Source organism: Mauremys reevesii, linkage group 15 (assembly GCF_016161935.1).
Source record: "Mauremys reevesii isolate NIE-2019 linkage group 15, ASM1616193v1, whole genome shotgun sequence".
Classification (NCBI taxonomy): domain Eukaryota; kingdom Metazoa; phylum Chordata; order Testudines; family Geoemydidae; genus Mauremys; species Mauremys reevesii.
In genome coordinates, this window is record NC_052637.1 from 5,394,916 (window position 1) to 5,417,452 (window position 22,537).

The window sequence follows — 22,537 nt, forward strand, 5'->3', positions numbered from 1 at the left end:
CTCCCTACAATCTCCCCCTTTGCCTTTGCCCCCACCCCAACCCATGCTCCCAGTCTATTGGCCGGGAGGCTCCCAGTCTATTGGCCAGCATGGCCAGTGGGAGCTGCACCTGTGGCGGTGTCTGCTTGCAGATGCAGACCTGCCTGGAAGTGCCGCCACAGCACAGTGTGCGGGGGGGGGGGGGGGGAAAGGGAGCCACAGGGGAGCAAGCCCTGGTTATCATCATCACAGGCCCAGCAATTCTCTGGGTATTTAATTTCACTGAGGCAAGTAATTCAGTCTACTCTTCCTTTCCAGACAGTTTGTGACTTCTCCTGTAAGAAAACTTAGAATGTCTTTGCCAAGAAGTCCAGTTATAGTTTTTTTAACTTGAGAAGTAGATTTTCTGATTGTTCATAAGCTCATTTATTTTGTTAACTCGGTTTTATAGGCAATTTAAAAAGTCACTTGAATTGTACCTGTTTTTCCATTAGTCCAAAACCACATGGAAGATGTGCAGATTTTTATTTCTGTGGGCAATGTGGAGGCCAAGAATTAATTAATAGAGGTTTGAAGGGATCTTAATGTATGTTAGCTAATTAGCAGAGGTTAAGATGTTACCCTGTATCTGGTGCAGAGTGAATTGTGTGAAAAGTCGTTACGACCTTGTGAATTGCAGTCTTGTTTTCTGTTCTAGTATTGCAGACAAATAAGATAGCGAATAGGCTTATGTATAAACAAATGCAAATGTTTATCTTCAACGTCTCCAAGTATGCTAATCATTGTCTGCTAGAAAGGTATAAAGATTGTTATGAATTGTTTACTAATTGAGAGAGATCCGTCCAGGACAAGGGGCAACCCAGTTCCTGACACTCTCTCCCTCTTGTGTTCACTAGAGTATTATAATAAAGTATTTGTTTTTGCTGCACCTAAACATAAAAGTGAGAACTGAGTTTTTCTTCGACAATTTGGGGGCTCGTCCGGGATGGCAACGCCCACGGACACACAGACGGCTGCTACGGATCGTTCCCCTTCGAACCCCATGGCGCCACAATAGAGGTAAGAGACCTTTTGAAATCTCTATTGGGGTATCGGAGGAGGACTGTCTGTGGGGGACATCTGTTTCTGCTGGGCTCACGCCATCTGAACTTATTGACTGTGCAGCAGGATCAAATGCAGAGTGGTATTGGGAAGAGGCCCCAATAAGGTTAGTTTATAGCAGTACTGGGAACTGCTGAGTTGGCCAACAGGTACATGCATAAGGTAATGCATGAGGTAATGCATAGGTAAATGCATTAGAATGCACCGGTGCTGAGGGGTTTTTGTTTTACCGCCTCAAGAGGGGTTGTCATACCACCTCATAGTATTGGTCCGGACCAGGTAACGATGCATCTTGGTTAAAAAAAAAAAAAAGATAAAAAGAACAAATTTTAAAAAGAGATAAAAAGGTTAAAAAAGGGTTAAAAAAAGGATAAGAGGCCTTGGTGTGTGTGTGTGTGTTTACCTGTGTGAGTGTTTGTTGCTGGAAGACGCCCAGATTACCCTGTGAAGCGATTGCTAATGATCAGGAGTAGTCTAACGCAAGCCCAGTAACTAGTGGATCTTTAGGAGATCCGACCCACGGTGGGCTGACTCAGCTTGGCATAGTCCGGCGAGGAAGCTGCCTGGGTCTAGGAGTGTGTGCACCCATCTTCCCTCCCCTTTCCCTTCTGTGTGGGCTACTGACAATCTGATCGTCTCCCTGGAAGCAATTAGAGTATACGGCTTTATCTCCCGGAAATGGAGTCTTTAGCCAACGCTCTTTGCTGAAAGGAGATGTACGAGGGTCGTAGTCTTTCTTGTGAGTCTCTCCTGTATGTGAGTACCCTGTAGGGAGAACTCCTTAGATTCTGGTCTGCGAGCGCGGACAGGGAACCCCTCTGAGTTTGTGTGATTGGAACATGGGGGAGGGACAGTCTAAACTTTCCACCTTACCCCCTAAGGGTACCCCTGCATATTACATGTACGTACATTATGGTCCTCAAACCTGCAGGTATTTAAATGATTGGACTCTATACACGCGTGAAAATTCATTTAAACAATGCCCATTAGAAGGTACCTTTGAATTAGATAAACTTACATACCTCAGAGAAACCCTTAAATCACACGCCTCTGCTGCGCAGTGCGAGCAGTTTCTGTCTTGGTGGGAGGAAGCAACAAAGAGACTCCATGAGTCTCGAGTGCGGAGTCTGAAGGACTCCCAAGATAAATTAAAAATTGAAGTACAGGATTTAAAACTTAAATGTAAGACATCCAAAGGTCTTCCTGCTTCAGTGCAGCCCTCTGCATCTCTTTATCCTCAATTAGTTCAACCTGAAAGTGAGGAGGAGACTACAGAAGATATAGTGGATTTTTTTAGCAGCATTCCACAGCCGCTGCCAGTTCCCCCCACGGCCCCCCCTTCTCGGGCTGTGCAGGCAGTGGTTGTCTCGCCGCCGCAAATATCAACTGCACAAGTTGTTCATTCTCCTTCTTCGGAAGAATTATCTTCTTCCTTACTCACTGACACCAGTAGTCCGGTTAACCCTGCTTCTGCTGGTAACAATGCCGGCTACTTTCTTAGAAGCACGACACAGGCACTCCAGGCTCCTTTACGAGACTTGCCTGGAGCTGGGGCTCTAGGGGGGTTGGTTAAGGTACATGCCCCTTGGACGCCTGGAGATCTTAGAAACTTGGTGAAAGAATTTCCTAAAATCAGGGAGGAGCCGGTAAAGTTTAGAGAAGAGCTCCAGACAGTGATTCAGTGCTATAATCCATCTTGGGCAGATATTAATCAGCTTTTACGAGCAGTACTGCCAGCTGAAGTTCAGCAACGACTTAACAGACAGGCAGCTTGGCCTGATGCCGACCCTGGTATTGGGGATGCTTTGACAGAGGCTAGGAATCGTCTCTTGACCTCTATTTCAGAAGTTTGTCCTAAGAAAACAGATTGGACTAAGATTGCGAATTGTAAACAAAATAAGGGAGAATCCCCTGCTGATTATCTTGATAGACTAACAAAGGTCTTTGAACAGCATTCAGGAATTACTGATCCAGCTGATAATGCCAGGGAAGCGGTAGGAGCTGCTTTTGTTCAGGGACTCTTGCCAAAGGTTCAGCAACCATTGAGAACTATTTGTATTGGCTGGCAAACTAAACCCCTTTCGGAATTGGTGACAGTTGCAAATCATTGTACGGCTTGCATAGACCAGAAGAAAGAAACTAGTGAAACAAAACTTATGGCTTTACAGTTACAAACTTATCAGCTCAGGGGTCGTGGGGGAATGAGAAGAGGACGGGGACGAGCTCGTGGGCGAGGTATGGGAAGGGGTTCCTCATATCCTGCCCAGACTCCTGCCCCGACTGGGAGCACTGCGTGCCACTTTTGTGGTCAGGAGGGACACTGGAGGAATGAGTGTCCAAATCGGTTAGCTCAAAATCCTACTCAGTTCCCAAATCCTGAAGCTCCTGTATTCTCCCCACAAGGAACCTCTTACTAGGACAGCCTGAGGAAACGTAACTGCATCATGAATCCTTTAATTCCTATTAATCAAGAAGGCCCATTTGTTGATTGTAATATTGCTGGTAAATCTGTTACTTGTCTTGTGGACACTGGGGCTAGTAGGTCTGCTCTGAGATCCTCAGAGTTTCCCTCTGTTCCTTTGTCCACTTTGTCTGTTAGTGCTGTGGGCATTTCGAACTGTCCTGTTTCACATCCTGTCTCAGTACCCCTCGAAATTTGTCTTGGCCCTCTAGAAGATAAACATTCCTTTCTACTCAGTTCTACTTCTCCTGTGAATTTGCTGGGAAGAGATCTGTTGTGTAAATTAGGTTGTACCATTTACTGTACACCAGATGGCGTATTCTTACAGGTTCCTGATGAGAATACTAACCTGGTGTTGGCCACACTCCATATATCCGAGCCAGCTGCGTCGAAGTCTCCACTCAGCTCTGACCTTGTACATTTGTTGTCACAAGTGCCCCCCCATCTCTGGTCTCGTCATGCAAATGAGGTGGGACAGATTAGAACTGCCGAACTGGTTAAGATTCTTGTGGACCCTGCTAAGCTTTTGCCAAGGATTCCACAATACCCACTGCGTCCTGAAGCAGTGGCAGGCATAGCTCCAGTTATAGAATCTTTATTGCAACAGGGTATTATTGTTCCCACTATTAGTTCTTGTAATACTCCTATCTTTCCTGTAAAGAAGCCAGGAAGGAATACCTATCGGTTTGTTCAAGACCTTCGCGCTATTAATGCTGTGGTTTTGCCTTCTTTTCCAGTGGTTCCAAATCCAGCTACCATTCTTTCTTGTATTCCACCGTCAGCCACTTATTTTTCTGTTGTAGATTTGTGTTCAGCTTTTTTTTCAATTCCAATTCACCCGGATAGTCAGTATTTGTTTGCCTTTACTTATAAAGGATGTCAGTATACCTGGACCAGGTTACCCCAAGGGTATACTGAATCTCCATCCCTGTTTTCTCAGATCCTAAAGAAGGATCTGGATGATGTGGTTTTCCCTGGAAAATCAGTTCTTATACAGTATGTGGATGACCTTTTGCTGGCGTCTTTCTCTTTTGAATCTTGTAAAACTGATACTCTGACACTTTTAACTGCTTTAGCTGCCAAAGGTCACAAAGTATCCCAGGAGAAACTCCAACTGTGTCAACCCAAGGTTTATTATCTTGGTCATGATATTTCTCATGGCAAGCGTCATTTATCAGACTCTCGTGTTTCAGCTCTTTTAAATATGCCTAGGCCTAGTACTGTTTCTCAAATGCGTACTTTTCTGGGCATGACTGGATATTGCAGACAGTGGATTTTAGGTTATGCAACAGTGATTAAACCCTTGCAGGATCTGACTAAGTCTGGTACCCCTGAACCTCTTCCTTGGCCTCCAGAGGCTGAAAGTGCTTTTGTTGCTATTAAACAGAGACTATCTACTGCTCCGGCCCTGGGACTTCCTGATTATACTAAACCATTTACTCTTTTCTGTCATGAGCGTAATGGGTTTGCTTTGGCTGTACTAACGCAAAAGCACGGAGACAAACACCGTCCAATTGCTTACTACAGTACTGCCCTAGACGCTGTGGCGGTAGGATTTCCCCCCTGTTTACGGGCTGTAGCGGCCGCGGCCCTTTCTGTTCAGTTATCTGACTCTATTGTCTTGGGTTCTCCTTTGCGTGTGTGTGTTCCGCATGCTGTGGCTGCACTCTTGTTAAAATCTAGGACGCAGCATTTATCCACTTCTCGTCTTATCAAATATGAGCTGGTTTTGCTATCTTCCTCTCATATTACTTTGGCTCGTTGCCCTGTTCTTAATCCAGCCTCTTTGTTGCCTGGGCCTGATGATGGAGACCCGCATGATTGTGTATTTGTAACGTCTGTTCTTACTCGTCCTAGGGATGATTTACTGGATGTGCCTTTGCAGAATCCTGATCTCCTTTACTTTGTGGATGGCTCGTGTTTGCGAGATTCTAAGGGAAAATTAGTTGCTGGTTATGCTGTCTGCACTACCTGTGCTGTTGTTGAAAGTGCTTTCCTTTCTTCAGTGTTTTCCTCTCAAGTAGCTGAACTTGTGGCTTTGACTCGAGCTTGTGTTCTGGCTAGAGATCAAACGGTCACTATCTATACGGATTCTCATTATGCTTTTGGGGTGGTTCATGATTTTGGATTGCTTTGAAAATATAGAGGCTTCCTTACATCCACTGGTTCTCCTATTAAGAATGGTTTTTATGTTTCTGCTCTTTTGGATGCTCTTTTGTTGCCTAAAGCTATTGCTGTTGTTAAATGTACTGCTCACAAGACCCCTCATGATGAAGTTACCCGTGGAAATGCTTTGGCAGACTTTGCAGCCAAAGCAGCAGCCCTTTCTGCACCTCAGGCTGCACATTCCTGTGTACTGATAGAGCAGCCTTCACTGGCCTCCCTTGACGATCTGGCTAAGATCCAGGAGGCAGCATTGAGAACCGAGAAGCACTCTTGGAGTGCTGCTGGCTGCATTTTACATTCTGATCATCTTTGGCGTGCCCCGGATGGTCGCCTGGTGGCACCAAAGATGTTATTGCCCTATCTTGCTCGCATATACCATGGGATGGCACACGTGAGCAAAGGGGGGATGGTTGCTGTAGTTGCCCGAGATTGGTTTGCACCCATTTTCCCTTCTGTTGCCCATTCCTACTGTCAACACTGTGTGATTTGTCAACAACACAACATTGGTAAAGCTGTTAAAGCTAAGCAGGCAGCCCACCCTCCTCCTTGGGGACCTTTTGTAAATATTCAGATTGATTTTATTCAAATGTCTAAATGTTGTGGTTATGAATATGTATTAGTTTTAGTTGATGTATTTACCAATTGGGTTGAAGCTTTTCCCTGCAGGAAGGCAGATGCCAGGACTGTTGTGAAACTTCTGCTTAAGGATTTTGTCCCTCGTTTTGGCATTCCTGTGAGTATCAACAGTGATTGTGGAACTCACTTTACTGGACAGATTGTAAAGGAGTTATGTGCAACTTTGCAGATCCAACACAACCTTCACTGCCCTCATCACCCACAATCTGCTGGGACAGTGGAACGCCAGAACGGGATTTTAAAAAATAAACTGGCCAAGATTTGTGCTGAAACAAACTTAAAGTGGCCAGATGCCCTTCCCTTGGCATTGATGAGTATGAGAGCCATTCCCAATCGAAAGACTGGACTCAGCCCTCATGAGATTTTGACAGGACACCCGATGCGACTACCAACTGCACCCCCACTGACCTTAGCTCAGATGGACATTCATTTGATGGATGACATAAAGCTTAAGTATTGTCAGGCACTAATGAAATGTGTTAAGTCTTTTTATACACAGGTGAAGGAAGCCTTACCGAAGGATCCTGTGCAACCTTGCCACTCGTTGGAACCGGGAGACTGGGTCTACATAAAGGTCCATCAACGAAAGACTGCCCTGGCTCCACGCTGGAAAGGCCCTTTCCAAGTCCTGTTGACTACCAACACTGCTGTGAAGTGTCAAGGACTACCTGCCTGGACCCATGCATCGCACTGCAAAAAGACCCCTCCACCTCGGGAGGACACACCTACTGATGATCAACGTGCTCCTTCTTCTAGCCCTGCTGTTCCTGCTGGACAGCGGAAAAAGAGGACAAGGTGATGTACTGGTGACCTCTCCCTTGTCCTCTGACGGACCTACTGTGCCTTTGGATTTTTCTAAAGGAATCCCCACATTACAACCCTCTTCCCTTTATCATGCTAGACCACGATTGTTTTTGGGGAAGAGAAGAAGATACATTCGTTCTGCAAACTCCTCCAGAGTCCAGGGATTCCTGACTAAAAGAGACATTATGAACTGGCCCTGGTGGAAGAAACGAAGCATCGTTTATTGGCAAGGAGGGAACTGTGGGGGCGTGCTTGGGCATGTGGGGTTGAATGGTGGCTTGGATTTCTTCCAGGGCAGGGCTCTGTGCTTATGGACAAGTACCCTGGGGCTGTACTGCCCTCCCTAATTGGCTTTCAGATAATGACTACCAAAAGCATCTTGCTACCACAAAGGTTACCCCCACTAGCCCCTCAACCCTGGCCGTCACTTCTGTAATTTATCCAGATGTAAACGAAATTGTATATTCTAATGAGATTCGTTGGCCCAGACCTTCCCATCTTAGTGATTTATTAGAATATTGCTCAGAAAGCCTATTTTTTAAAGTTCACCAAACTTCATATGAGAGAACCATTGAGTGGAAAACGAATGGATCAGTGGAAATAGGGATCCATAATATTACTGCACATCAGCCCCAAGATTTTATAAATGAAATTGATGGGTTCCATAGTGAAGTAGATATGATGGTTATTCCTGGAATTTGTGCTATGTTACCTGAAAGAGGCCCTTATTGTTATTTGGTTACTCAATTAGTGAATAATCAAACGACTACCCAAAGAGTTTGTTCTGCTACTGGAAATTTTACCTGTATTGAGACCATTCCGGTGACTGATAATGTGACCTGTACTTTATTGCAATACACTCCCTCTTATGCTATTGATATTAATACCTCTCAGAAATATATGAAGGTCTACAACCAGCAGATGTGGTATAGACCTACGCTGAGGGGAAATGTGCCAGAATATCGGTGGACTGTACTTAACACTACACTAGGGACTGTGAAGTTTACATTGCCTTTAGCTAGTTTTCAGATCACCTCTACATATCCAAATTGTTCACAAGGGGCTGCCATTAGATTAGCACAACAGAGGGCCTGGGTTATTTCCTCTAGAAAGAAGAGGGATCTAGCCGGATCCTTGTAGGATGGGGCCAATTCTGCAGCTGCTGTTTGGAATATTTTTAAGACCCAGGAACATGATGAAAAACAAACTCTTGAGCAATAGTCAACATGGTTTCTGTAAAGGGAAATCGTGTCTTACTAATCTATTAGAGTTCTTTGAAGGGGTCAACAAACATGTGGACAAGGGGGATCCGGTGGACATAGTGTACTTAGATTTCCAGAAAGCCTTTGACAAGGTCCCTCACCAAAGGCTCTTACGTAAATTAAGCTGTCATGGGATAAAAGGAAAGGTCCTTTCATGGATTGAGAACTGGTTAAAGGACAGGGAACAAAGGGTAGGAATTAATGGTAAATTCTCAGAATGGAGAGGGGTAACTAGTGGTGTTCCCCAGTGGTCAGTCCTAGGACCAATCCTATTCAATTTATTCATAAATGACCTGGAGAAAGGGGTAAACAGTGAGGTGGCAAAGTTTGCAGATGATACTAAACTACTCAAGATAGTTAAGACCAAAGCAGATTGTGAAGAACTTCAAAAAGATCTCACAAAACTAAGTGATTGGGCAACAAAATGGCAAATGAAATTTAATGTGGATAAATGTAAAGTAATGCACATTGGAAAAAATAACCCCAACTATACATACAACATGATGGGGGCTAATTTAGCTACAACGAGACAGGAAAAAGATCTTGGAGTTATCGTGGATAGTTCTCTGAAGATGTCCACGCAGTGTGCAGAGGCGGTCAAAAAAGCAAACAGGATGTTAGGAATCATTAAAAAGGGGATAGAGAATAAGACTGAGAATATATTATTGCCCTTATATAAATCCATGGTACGCCCACATCTTGAATACTGTGTACAGATGTGGTCTCCTCACCTCAAAAAGATATTCTAGCACTAGAAAAGGTTCAGAAAAGAGCAACTAAAATGATTAGGGGTTTAGAGAAGGTCCCATATGAGGAAAGATTAAAGAGGCTAGGACTCTTCAGTTTGGAAAAGAGAAGACTAAGGGGGGACATGATAGAGGTATATAAAATCATGAGTGATGTTGAGAAAGTGGATAAGGAAAAGTTATTTACTTATTCCCATAATACAAGAACTAGGGGTCACCAAATGAAATTAATAGGCAGCAGGTTTAAAACAAATAAAAGGAAGTTCTTCTTCACGCAGCGCACAGTCAACTTGTGGAACTCCTTACCTGAGGAGGTTGTGAGGGCTAGGACTATAACAATGTTTAAAAGGGGACTGGATAAATTCATGGTGGCTAAGTCCATAAATGGCTATTAGCCAGGATGGGTAAGATTGGTGTCCCTAGCCTCTGTTCGTCAGAGGATGGAGATGGATGGCAGGAGAGAGATCACTTGATCATTGCCTGTTAGGTTCACTCCCTCAGGGGCACCTGGCATTGGCCACTGTCGGTAGACAGATACTGGGCTGGATGGACCTTTGGTCTGACCCGGTACGGCCTTTCTTATGTTCTTATGTTCTTATGATGAGAAATTGGGCCAATTAGAAAAGGCCACCGGCCTGATTTCTGGGGCACAGCTAACACAAGTACAAACTGGGGTGGGTGAGTTACATGTCATTTCCGCCCTTAGTTCTCTGACCCAGAATTTATTGAGAGAGATGGTACTGAATATCACTGAGGCTGGGAAGGCATTGCAGTGGGATCTAGCATGTTCGGAAATTCAGGATTTCCTGAATGACCAGCTGATGGCCATTCGGAATGATCTAGTGCACCAAGCTTGGCCCACTGCCCTTACAGACACGTCAGGAGTACCATCTGATCTGTGGCCATGGAGACATACTTGGAGACTTTCTGGATGGAAGTGTGGACGTTCACAGTGCTCCTTCCAAGCATATGGACCGGTTAAGGGGGTGTGGGCTCCCACATACCGAATCCTGCCGGGTCCATGGGGAGGATGCATGTGGGATTGGGTGATTCACCGAGATATCTGTGAAGTGAGGCCACCTGATTCTCCTAATCGCTTTTTAGTTAGTGCTCCAGGGCTTACAGCTGATGTTTGGATGGGGTTAGGGAATTTATGGACATTTTGGCCGTTAGAACCACCACAGCTTCAGTGTATACGGAAACTGGAGCCAGGGGAAGTTGTCACTGTTTATGACCATATTTGCTGGGAGGGTAGTGGTCAAGGAACTACCCTTACAGGACACCCACTTTTTCAGGCTAATGATAGCTGTGTTTACGTTAATACCACCACGTTACAAGATATACATATTAATCTTACCACTGCTGCAGGCAATCATATCATTTACTGGCCTGCAGATAGAATGTTACATGTAGCTCTTAGATTTCAGGTATATTTTAATTGGACTAGAGTAGTACCTGATCGGTTTCAGAATTTGCTTTCATTGTTGCCAGAGGTTCGCAGAATCTCTGCGTTGCAAGGACAAATTCACATGCTTCAGAATATATATCATGCTGAACAGAATGCCTTTCATACAGCTTATAGAGTATCTACTTTATGTACTAAGTTTGATATATTGTGCTTTGTTACCGAAACTGTACGACAACCCCATTATTTTATTCCTATGGGGATGTTATTGTTTGTAGTGTTGTTAGTTGGTGTGGGATTATGTTATTGTTGTTGTTGTTGTAATAGACGTAATGATGGTAATAATACTTTTCATGTTCATACTAATCATTCATTGTCATTACATCCCATGAAAACCCCTAATGTTGCCATGTCTCCTGTAGACTCTGAGATCCATGATTTAATGCAAATTGAGATTTGAGGTATTTGTTGTACTAAAAGTACAAAAGGGGGGAGTGTGGAGGCCAAGAATTAATTAATAGAGGTTTGAAGGGATCTTAATGTATGTTAGCTAATTAGCCGAGGTTAAGATGTTACCCTGTATCTGGTGCAGAGTGAATTGTGTGAAAAGTCGTTACGACCTTGTGAATTGCAGTCTTGTTTTCTGTTCTAGTATTGCAGACAAATAAGATAGCGAATAGGCTTATGTATAAACAAATGCAAATGTTTATCTTCAATGTCTCCAAGTATGCTAATCATTGTCTGCTAGAAAGGTATAAAGATTGTTATGAATTGTTTACTAATTGAGAGAGATCCGTCCAGGACAAGGGGCAACCCAGTTCCTGACACTCTCTCCCTCTTGTGTTCACTAGAGTATTATAATAAAGTATTTGTTTTTGCTGCACCTAAACATAAAAGTGAGAACTGAGTTTTTCTTCGACAGCAAAACCACCCTGTGTAGAAATGTAAAGGTCGGAGCCAGAAAAGCTCTGCAAGGGTAAGGGTCTCTCAGGAAATTGTCTTCAAGTCATTCATTCTTCTGGGCAATCCATTCTACTGTTCCCTCCTATAGTGACAGTGATCAGTGTTTCCACCCACAGGGAGAGGCAGAAGACTGGGTCAACCCTGCAGTGACTCTGCCTCTACCTCTACCCTTGTTTTCTGTCTGCTCCCTCTACCAGCCCCTTTGGTCTCCCTAGGATTGCCCCTCCCATTACTCCCTCTGGGTCTTCTCTCTCTGGACCTTCTCATGAAGTAAAATCTGTCATGACAAGCTCTTATCTCTGTAATATGTTTAATTTTGATGTATTTATTAAGTGTTAGTTAATGCACTATGGGAGTCCCCCCTCAGCCCTCTGTATAAGTTGATCCTGTTCTTTCCATATGTTTTGCCCATAGGGTTTTCTGCAGCCCTAGGGCAGCCAGCAATAACCCCTGTGCCTTTGCAATGGATGAGGGAAGGGGACCATGAGACCCCTATTTATGTGATTTACAAGAAGTATTATCATTACTCAAGGTACCAAATATGTTTAAATGATATAAGTGCCTTGTAAAATCCCAAAGCAAGCTCATTTTCATTTCTCATATCATCTCATATACAGTATACACACATTTTTCATTAATTATATGAGTTGAAATTATTATTTATTATTATTATTAGCTAGGTTACTGTTTGGGGGGGTTCAGTGTGGCAGAATGTGTGCTACTTTATGGGTTGAATGATTGAATGACATAATACCTCCCCGGCCCCATTGTCCCTCACTAAGTCTGGGAGGCTGTAGGGAAGGCCTAGTCTCACTGAATAAAGTCTTCTGCTGCAGCAGCTCAGTAGGTTAAGCTGCAGTGACTAGGCATTGGGATGCCTGTGCCTTTAAGAACCCAGCCCTGGGAAGCCGATGCTGAGAGGTTTTTGTCTGTGAGAGGGGAAATAAACAATCCCCTCTGCTGCACCCACCCCTCTGCCCCTGCCTGTGCCGGGGTTTTACCCACTGGCACCCCCTCACCCCTGGACTTAACTCCGGCTCCTTCCACCCCCATCCCTGATTTTGCCCTTCAGCCCCTTCCTAACCCTGCTTTTAGCTGCTTGACCCCCCCGACCAGTCAATTTTCGCCCCCTGCTCAGACCCTGGCCACTCCCCTGCTCCGATTGGCCCCTTTGCCCATTTTTAACCCTTGTAAAAAAGCCACAAGCAGAATCTCATCCCTAATAAGGGCCAGGTGAAGGGCGGTGGCTTCAGCAGATGTTACTGAGCATGCTCAGTTTGTGTGTGGCTGCAGAGCGCATCCTAAGCAGCAAATTCCTGCAGAGCGCAGGAAAAGCGGAAACATTTCACGTCAAACGTTCGATTTTTCCTTTTCTCGCTGACAACAAACAGCCCCCGAGCCCGGCGCCCCCCAGCCTGGCGCCCAGGCAGTCGCTTCGGTTACCTGCCCCTAAATCCGGCCCTGGTCCCCCGGTCACTCACCGAGGCTGCAGCCCCAGTTCCGCACACGGGTCACGGAGCCGGAGGGTTTGGGACCGGATCCGTCAGCGTTACCGGTGTTACATCTATAGCTGAATTGACGGGGCCGAGCCCCCCAGCCTGGGCCTTATAAACGCTTCAAAAGTGAAAGTAACGGTCCGTGTCCCTGGCTGGTTGGGGCGGAGCAAATTCCTCTTAAAGTACCAGCCCCCCCAGCCCCCGCAGGGTCCGGAGCTGGGGGGATGGGCCTGGCAGGGGCAGTTTGCCAGGTGAGCCAGTGCAGGGGTGTCAGTGACCCCCCCCCCCCAGCTGCTGTTCCTGCCCCCCCGGGATCGCTGGGTTGTCAGTAATTCCCCTGCCCAGCACCTCCCCGGCGGGGGACATAACGCAACAGCAGCAAAAAGCACCAGCCAGTTCCCCCCCCCCCCCCCATGCCACCGTCCTGGATGGAGGCAGAATGAGGAAGGTGGAAGGGGAGGGGATGCTGCCAGGGAGGGAGCTGAAATCCGGAGTGGGAAAGGGGGTGGCGAGAAGCAACAGCTGATCAATGCAGCGTGGGTGGGCGAATCAGAACGCACTGAATGTGACTCAGGCAGGCTGGAGCAGGCTCGGCTCCTGTAGGCGCTGAGGAGCGGGGGCGCTGAGGGAGGGCCGCAGCTCTAGGACTCACAACCCCCCCCACCACCACTTGGGAGCAGAGCTGGGGCAAGAAGGGGCTGTTGGTGCAGAGTCACTTTCCTGCCTGGCCCCAGCCCTTTCCCTGGGCCTCTCCCAGAGGTGGCAGGTTTGGATAATTTTGGTGGTGCTCAGAACGGGTCCAAGTCCCCCTCCCCGCCTGCCTAAGGCTCTGGGAGGAGTTTGGGTGCAGGCAGGGCCGGCTCTAGGCACCAGCGCTCCAAGCATATGCTTGGGGCAGCACTTTCAAAGGGCGGCACTCCAGCCCCACCTCCCCGCTTTTTTTTTTTTTTTGCTGGGGGCACAAAAAGCCAGGAGCCGGCCCTGAACCAAGATGTTCAGCTGAACCTTTCAGGCTGAGCTGGAACTGACCCTGCAGTTCTGAATTCAGTCGCTAGATGGCGCTCATGGCAGCCTGAGTTGCCCAGGCTGGACTGCAGTTCAGGCGGCCTGAGCATCATCCTGGAGCTGAGCCCGGCTGCGGCAGCGGGAGGCTCAGCTCCGGGGATGATGCTCTGGCTCCCCAGCGGCAGGGCAGCCTGAACTGCAGCCCAGCCTGTGGGTAAGGAGCAGGGGAGGGAGGGAAGCAGGGCCCAGGGTGCAGGGTGGGGGGAGTCGTCCTGCTGCCGCTGCTGCTCTGCTGCTCTGCTCTGAGTCTCCCCAGGGCGGCGCGGCGTTTCCCCACCCGAGTGGGCTGTGCAGTGCGCCGCCGGGCTGTGCAGGGGCGCAGATCGGCTCGCTGACAGGGCGAGTGGCTGGGCAGCCCGAGCTGCCAGGAGCTGCCACCTCCTGCCCCGGACCCAGCCCGCCGTGCACCTTCCCGCCTCAGTCCTGTGCTGCCTGCCCTGGGAGGCGAGAGGCAGAGCCCAGCTCCAAGCAGGGCAGCAGATACTGCCCCACCAGGGGACTCCCCTGGCGTGGGCCCCTGAGGTCAGCGGCCGTCCTCTTAGCTCTTCCTGCACGGAGCTGGGGAAGCAGCTGTCAGTGCCTGCCCCTCTCAGCCCTCGCACCCCCCATCCCACTCCCAGCCCCTCCACTTGTACTTCCCCCTATCACTCCTTCGCTGCACCCCTTCCTCTTGTACTCTCTCTTTCCCTGCACCTCTCCCCTTGTACCTTCCCCCAGCCCTCTCCTCCTGCACCTTTTCTCCTGAGACCCTCCCGATACCCTCTCTCCTCCACCTCCTCTGTGAGTACATCACACGCCACTTCTCTGCCAGTGTAGAGCCCCCAGCACCCGCACACCTGCTCCTCTGCCTGAACCCTCTTTACTAGATCCCCATCTGTCATAAACAGATAGTTATGGGTTAATGCCTCTTTTACCTGCAAAGGGTTAAGAAGTTCACCTAGCCTAGCTCACACCTGACCAGAGGAACCAATGGGGGAACAAGATGTTTCAAAAGGAAGGAGGATTTTTCCTTTGTTTATTTTTCAGTTTCAGCCAGAATGAAAAAGATCAAGGAACCAGCCTCTTATCAGAGTAGTAAGTTTTAGAAAGGGATAAATAGGTTTATGTTTATTTCTTTGTAACCTGTCTTGTGTGATTAGAGGTAGAATCAAATTGGGTATTTGGGTATTTTCATTGGTGTACTAAGTTTTTGCCCAGGGGAACATCCTCTGTGTTTTGAATCTGTTGTCTGTGAGAGTAGCTGGTATGCTAATCTCTCCCAGGGGGGTTTCTTTTACCTTTCTTTTCTTTAATTAAAAGCCTTTTTCTTAATACCTGATTGATTTTTTCCCTGTTTTTAGATCCAAGTGGGTTGGATCTGGATCCACCAGGAGTTGGTGGGAAAAAGGAAGGAGGATGGTTAATTTTTCCTTGTTTTAAGATCCAAGGGGTTTGGATCTGTGTTCACCAGAAATTGGTGAAGTTTCTCAAGGCTACCCAAGGAAGGGAGTGCTTGTGAATGGTGGCAGCCAGACCAGATCTAAGCTGGTAATTGAGCTTAGAGCTCCTCATGCAGGTCCCCCACATCTGTACCCTAAAGTTCAGAGTGGGGAAGGAACCTTGACACCATTCCTTTCCGGGTACAAGGTTTGAGGGTTAGTCCCTATGCCTTCCATGTGCATGTGGAGCACTAAAGATAGGGTTGCAGGGGACGAGGGGATAAGATTTTTATTAAAGTGAAATAAAAATTGGAGACCCGGTTTGAACCCCACTGCAAGTGTAACCGGGGATGGCGGTGGTGATTGAGGAGAGCACGTTTTTGGGGCGGGGGCTGGGGTGGGGCTGCTGGGTGTGCAGGTGGGGGGGGGGGGAGAAAGAACCAAGGGCTGGGGTAGCAGGGGGGGAGAGGTAGGGGGCAGCCAAAATCTTTTTTGCTTGGGGCAGCAAAAAACCTAGAGCCGGCCCTGCATAAGGTGTAACTGTTTCTTTTGTTTTTACAGAGTTTTCATGTACACTTATCAAAGTGACAGTCTGATTACACAGAGCCATTTTAAGGCTCAGTGTTGTAACCTTGCTTCTTTTTGTTTTGTGCACCTCACCTCTGCTGTTGCTTCAGAGGGTCACTGTTAATTTCTTATTCTTTCACTACAGCTCTTATCTGCTATTGTTACCAAAAAAACCAACCAACCAAACAAAAAGACTCCAGAATCTCTCCCTATTCTCCTGATTTTGACTGTCCTATTGCAGCCATGACTTGATCTTTACTTAAAAACATTTTAAATTTTATAAAGAATCAAATTACCCCTTAAGGGTTAAATGCTAAATCCCAAAGCCAAACAAGGCTAATTACCTGTGTCTTGCAAAAAGGTTTATCAGTTTTGAAACTTTAAATTAAAGAATCAAATGAATTTTTAGTGGCATTAAAAACAAAAACAAAAACAATTTATCTTACACCTACAAAACAGGAGTTTTACAAACCAGATGTGCTGGTTTAGATTCTTAGAACTTTACATATTTTCACAGACAAATAGATACATACACATTTTCTTTTCCTTAACATTCCTTTACACTGCTTTGTTTTTACATAGCTGTATATATATTTGGATTATTTACAGGCATTCTTCTGGAAAAGGGCCCATTTTCCCTTCAGAACGGCTGCAAAGAAACCAAGAATTCTCTCTCTTTAACATGGTCCTTTTTAACATTTTCACAAAGTTTAACTGTGTAATTCTCTCCAGCCTTTGTAGAGTTAACTTTTCACTCTCTTTCCTTAAATCACTTGTTTATCTCCCAAAATAACACCTTTATCACACCTCAGATTTCACCATTTTAAGTATTGTTCCAGGGGTTCATGCCTGCACTTACTGCTTTCCTTACTCCTGACACTAGGCCCTCAGGGCTTCCAACCTGTTTTTCAGTTTCTTTATCTGTTGCTTGCCTGCTTTTCTGGGCCTGATCCTGCTTTTTTCCAATGAACCGTTTGTGAGTGATATTGTGGTCACTTCACAATTTTGAACGAAATGTTTAAGGAAAGGGACCAGGGAGGCTGGGGGCTAGTTGAGGAGCCCACCCTCCTTGCAGAATTGGTAGTGGAACACTAAAGAATCAGTTTCTGAGGCAGACAACAAAGGGGAACAGAACAAGGGGCTTTTTGTCCTTTTTACAATGGGATGGGAGTATTAAGGGGGTTGGATCGATCTGGGGTGGGTTTTTGAGAACAGGGTAAAGGGGAGCACTCGGTCTGGTGGCGGGAGAGGAGGCTTTTAATAAAGCTTTTAACTTATTATTTGAATATTTGAGAGAGGCGAGTTTTTGATTTTGTCCAGCTATGATTTGCCTCTTCCCACCACTGAATGAAACAATTAACCTCTTCTTTAGCCAATTTAGTTTTAGGTTGGCCGAGTTTGTCCTTTAAGACGTCCACTCGGTTTTTGTTCCAAGATTTTAACAGTGGCCACTGAGTTTTGGGATCCCCTTGAGTTAGCCTAGACCATTTTTCCAGAAATTTACAGGAGTCCGGACCCTTCTTACAGGAGTCTGGACCCATCCTAAATACGTAAAATGAGCCGGCGTTCATTTAGGGAACTGTCCCGACTTAGACGTCTGGTTACCCATACAGGAGGACTTCACACACCAATCGCACAAGGAGGAAATTCGGGTTCGTCAGAGCGGTGCCTGGTACAACACACAAAAGGAGCCCACAGGCTACTGCCTCAATCGCCCTTGCTTTCACACCAGGGGTTTTACCCAAAGTGCGGTGCGGCTGCGATTGTGCAGATTCCACTCAGACCGCGGGGACAGGAACCCCTTGGTCGGCCGATCCCCGGACGGAGATGGCACCCAGACTCAAACACTCTACAGGAGGATGGATAGACACAGAGACAGGACAGTCCTCAGTCCGGACAAAACACAGAAATAATTACCTGACCAGATTCCTGATGTCAGATCCCGGGATCCCTACCAGAACAGAGTGGGAACCAACAGGTTCAATGGCGTAGACTTCACTGTGGTCGTGCGCCTTTCCGTTCTGGTGGAGGACCGCTCAAGCCAAATGCCCAGGTGCCGGTTGCCACGGTCATCCCACAAAACGGTCAGGAATCACACGGCCCCAGTGAAGACGGTTGCCATCTCGGTGGAACCTCCAAATTGTCAAAGTTAGACTCAGGACTCACAGTTTGTCAGACCACTCTGTTTTATTAGCAAAGCGCTCTGCTAATAACACCCAGATAATGTGAGCACCATGCAAGACACAAACTATTTTATTTATACAGATAAAAGGGTGAGAACTTAACAAGCTAACAAAGGAAGCAGAATCAGATAAGTTTACCTGGGCTAGGCATGCATATCTTATTTCCTTACTAACTATTACCGATCTTCTGTTAATGTTTCGCCATTAGCACCATTGTTTATCCCTAATGTTTCTTTTCCTGGCACCTGTATTTCAACATTTCTTATTTCTGCTTAAAGGTACATACAACATTTCTTTAATCCATTCTTATTTTTACAATATAACTCATTCTACTTTCACATGGCCTTTGAGTTTCACCAGTCAGATGTGTATGTGTGGGTGGCTTTGTGTGATGCCTTCTCAGGGCATCCAGAACTGTAAGTCTCCCTGTTATCCCTCTGTCCTAGCAAAAGTGGGATCTGCTGGTGCTAAACTGAGGGACAGCTCCCTGTCATCCCAATCTGGTAGCCACATGAGCAAAATCTTCAGGCCTCTGCCAGTCCTTGCTTTGCCTTGTAGGTTAAACCTGGCTGCACTTTACTTCCTAAACTCCCTAGAAGAATCTCCCTGCAGCATCCAGCCCCATCATTGGATGTTTACAGCAATTACCAAATCCACTGTCTCTAAAGCATACACACCAGCTTTCCTGACTTAACCAGGAATAAGCGCTCTACTTAATATAACGGCACTGAGCTATATTTATGGTAAAATAAAGAGGTTTATTATCAAAGGACAGAGATTTAAGTGATACGAAGCAAGAAAAAGAATAGAAACAGAAAATGGTTGAAAATGAAATAAAAGTAATGTTACACTTTCTAGTGACTAAAACTTAACAGGTTACACACCTTTTCTAAGGCAGTTTTCTCACCTAAATCCTCTTCTCAGTGTCACAGGCCCATCTGTCCCCACCACCTCCAGACCAGGATCCAGCTTTCATGGATTTCAAAGAAGCACCAATCTCATTGTTCCCTCAGTGAAGGATAACCCCACAGTTTCCCCCCTTCTTACAGTCCAGTAAGACTTTGAACTGTATCCTTAGAAGGGTTTCCCCGGACAAAGGTCTCCTCTCCTGCTGGTGAGTAAATGACAGACTATCTCATTCTTCTGCTCTTCCTGTTCAGTGAGTGTGCAAATATAACTCTCATTGTCTTTGGCTCACCCTGCTCCATTTACATTTGAGACCCAGGCAGACAGGCCACTCACCATGCCTTAGTCTGGGACCAACTTGTTTACCAACCCTGCCTGTCTTCATGATTAGAGTATATTTTCAGTATACAGAAGTAACCATTTAATTGTGATCCATGCATACATAATAAGAACATAAGAATGGCCATACTGAGTCAGACCAAAGGTCCACCTAGCCCAGTATCCTGTCTTCCGACAGTGGCCAATGCCAGGTGTCCCAGAGGGAATGAACAGAACAGGGAATCATCAAGTGATCCATCCCCTGTCGTCCAGTCCCAGCTTCTTGCAAACAGATGCTAGGGACACCATCCCTGTCTATCTTGGCTAATAGCCATCTATGGACCTATCCTCCATGAATTTATCTAGTTCTTTTTGAACCCTGTTATAATCTTGGTCTTCACAAGACTTTAAAACAAGACATTCATCACACAATGAATCTGATAACCATTTCAATATGTTTTCATTTGATACCTTACTCAACATATAATGACAGTGATGTCTTAGGTGTAATGAATTTGACAGGCCTGGGTGGCTCTTGATCTGCAAGGAGGCTACACCCCTTTGGGATTTGTCACATTGATGATGAGATGAATGGGGCAGCTCAGTCCTCTCGCAGCTCTTGTTTCAAGTTTTTTACAAATACAGGCAGGAATTGCTGCATCATTCTACACTTGTCTCGTGTTTTGAAGGTTTTATTTATAACTATAAGGGCTAGAGAGTGACTTTAAAAGGAAGCTGATATTCTAGAGAAGATGGGAGCCTAAAAAGAGTGTGAGGTCTCTGACTTAGCATGAACTGGTCCAATTCAAGCCCTGCACATTGCAACAGATTAACGCTTCACACTACAAGTTCCCATTCAATATGTCTTGTTTGGTTTTTAAATCACAAATGTTCATTAAAGTTTTACTAATGAATAAGTTTAAATAAGTGGGTTCACTGGTAACATCTATCTACACTGGGGTTTATATAATATGTTCTGTTTTAGAATATTCTAGTCTTTAAAGTCCAGGATGATATTTGACTTGTCTCTGCAATATGTTAATTTTTCTCTTTTAATTCTGTCATTCAGAACAAGTTACAATGAAGATGAGGTTTTTCACATGCCTCCAGGTCTCCATTGTGAGCTCTTCTCTGGCTGGTTACATCATCTTCTTCATTTTGCTACCTGCTCACACACTGGAATCAGGTAGTAATTTTCCCACTCTTTCAATGTATTTTGTGTTCCTTGTGCAAATTATTGGCTCAGCTAAGTGTGTCGATTCCACCATTCAAGTGTAAAACCAAATGATTTTACATGAAAACTGACACTCTCCCTGTACCTGGAAAAATCCATATATCCCAGGGTTGCCGGGTGTCTGGTTTTCAACTGGAAAGTCCAGTTGAAAAGGGGACCTGACAGTGTCCAGTCAGCACTACTCACCAGACACCAGACACCGCTGGGAAGGCAGGAAGAGCAGCTCCTGCTGGAGCTGGAGGAGCTCCCAGCAACTGCCTGGCTCTAGCAGAGAGAGGTACTGAAGGCCAGCGCCCGAGCAGAGGGATCGTGAAGAGCATTTGAGGAGTGGGGCTGGTGGCAGGACTCACCACCCAGCTTCTTTCTCAGCCAACTGGTGTCCCGCCCCTAGGATGCTGCCCCCATCCTTCCCCAGTCACCCTCCACCCCTTGAGCATGACTCTCCCTCCGCCATCCTGCCCCAGTCACTCCACCATCCCTGGAGCTCGGTTCTCCCCCCACATCCTGCCCCAGTCACCTCCACCTCTGGAGCTTGGTTCATCTTCCCCCATCCTGCCCCAGTCACCCTTCCACCCCTGGAGCTCAGCTCTCTCTTCCCCTACTGCCCCAGTCACCCCCACCCCTGGAGCTCAACTCTCCCCCCAATCCTGCCTCAGTCATCCCCACCCCTGGAGCTTGGCTCTCCCTCACCCATCCTTCCCATGTGTGACAGGATAAGGAGTTGTGAGTATTGACCTGGAAATGTTGCATGGGAGTTTTACTGGTATTGTCTGCATTGGTGCTGGCTGGTAGTGGGATATCAGAGTGTGACTTCACCTGAGGGGTGATATGTGAGCAGGTAACCTGAGCCCAGGAGCGGGTTGGTGCCAGATGACACCTTCTGCCCGGGAAACTGGACAAAGGCTGGAGGAGCGGCCAGGGGGTGTGACTGGGTGAGACTGCTGGATGGGGCTTTTCAGTTTGGAGCTAGCTGGGGAAACAGAGGGAGGCCCAGAACTGGGGTCTGGGCTCCCTACCCCCGAAGATGGACCTGACTGAGGGGCTCTGTTTTCTGTACCTACAAGCTCTGTTTTGGACCGTGTTCCTGTCATCTAATAAACCTTCTGTTTTACTGGCTGGCTGAGAGTCAGGTGAATCGCAGGAAGTCGGGGGTGCAGGGCCCTGACTTTTGTATGTTCCGTGACATCACGTCACCCGCACCCCTCGAGCACAGGTCTCTCTCACCCATCCTCCCCTAATCACTCCTCCACCCCTCGTGCTCGGCTCTCCCTCCCACCTCCTGCCCCAGTCACCCCTATATCCCTGGAGCTCGGCTCTGCCTCCTCCATCCTACACTAGTCACTGCTTCACCCCTGGAACATGGCTTTTCCTTCCCCATCCTGCCCCAGTCATTACCATGCCTGGATTGTGACTCTCCCTCCCCCGTCCTGCCCCAGTCACTCTTCCACCCCTGGAGACTGACTCTTCCTTCCCCATCCTGCCCCAGCCACCCCCACACCCATAGAGCTTGCCTCTCCCTTCCCCATCCTGCCCCAGTCACTCCCCCCCACCCCTGGAGCTCAGCTCTCCCTCCCCTGTCCTGCCCTAGTCGCCCCCACCCCTGGAGCTCGGCTCTCCCTCCCCTGTCCTGCCCCAGTCACTCCCACCCCTGGAGTTCAGCTCTTCCTCCCCCACCCTGCTCCAGTCACTTCTCCCCCGTAGAGCCCTGCTTTGCCCTCGGGGAAAGGAGGTGGAGACAGGGCTGGCTCTAACATTTCTGCCGCCCCAAGCAAAAAAAAAAGAGTGCAGCCCAACCCCTCCCTGAGCACTACGTCGCGCCGCCCAAGT

The 22,537-nt window shown here is 47.0% G+C and overlaps 2 protein-coding genes across 2 annotated transcripts in view; one reads left to right on the top strand and one right to left on the bottom strand.

Moving 5' to 3' along the window:
- The window catches only part of LOC120383980 (butyrophilin subfamily 1 member A1-like), a 64,562-nt gene extending 51,440 nt beyond the window's left edge, over positions 1-13,122 (bottom strand). The window contains exon 1 of the mRNA XM_039502314.1: positions 13,005-13,122. The gene's annotated coding sequence lies outside the window, so the exon portion shown is untranslated. The remainder of the gene's footprint in view (positions 1-13,004) is intronic.
- A 6,224-nt stretch (positions 13,123-19,346) lies between these two features.
- LOC120383954 (butyrophilin subfamily 1 member A1-like) overlaps positions 19,347-22,537 on the top strand; it is a 35,710-nt gene continuing 32,519 nt past the window's right edge. The window contains exons 1-2 of the mRNA XM_039502277.1: positions 19,347-19,366; positions 20,546-20,662. Of these exons, the coding sequence (XP_039358211.1) occupies positions 20,557-20,662 (106 nt within the window). The 5' untranslated portion in view covers positions 19,347-19,366; positions 20,546-20,556. The remainder of the gene's footprint in view (positions 19,367-20,545; positions 20,663-22,537) is intronic.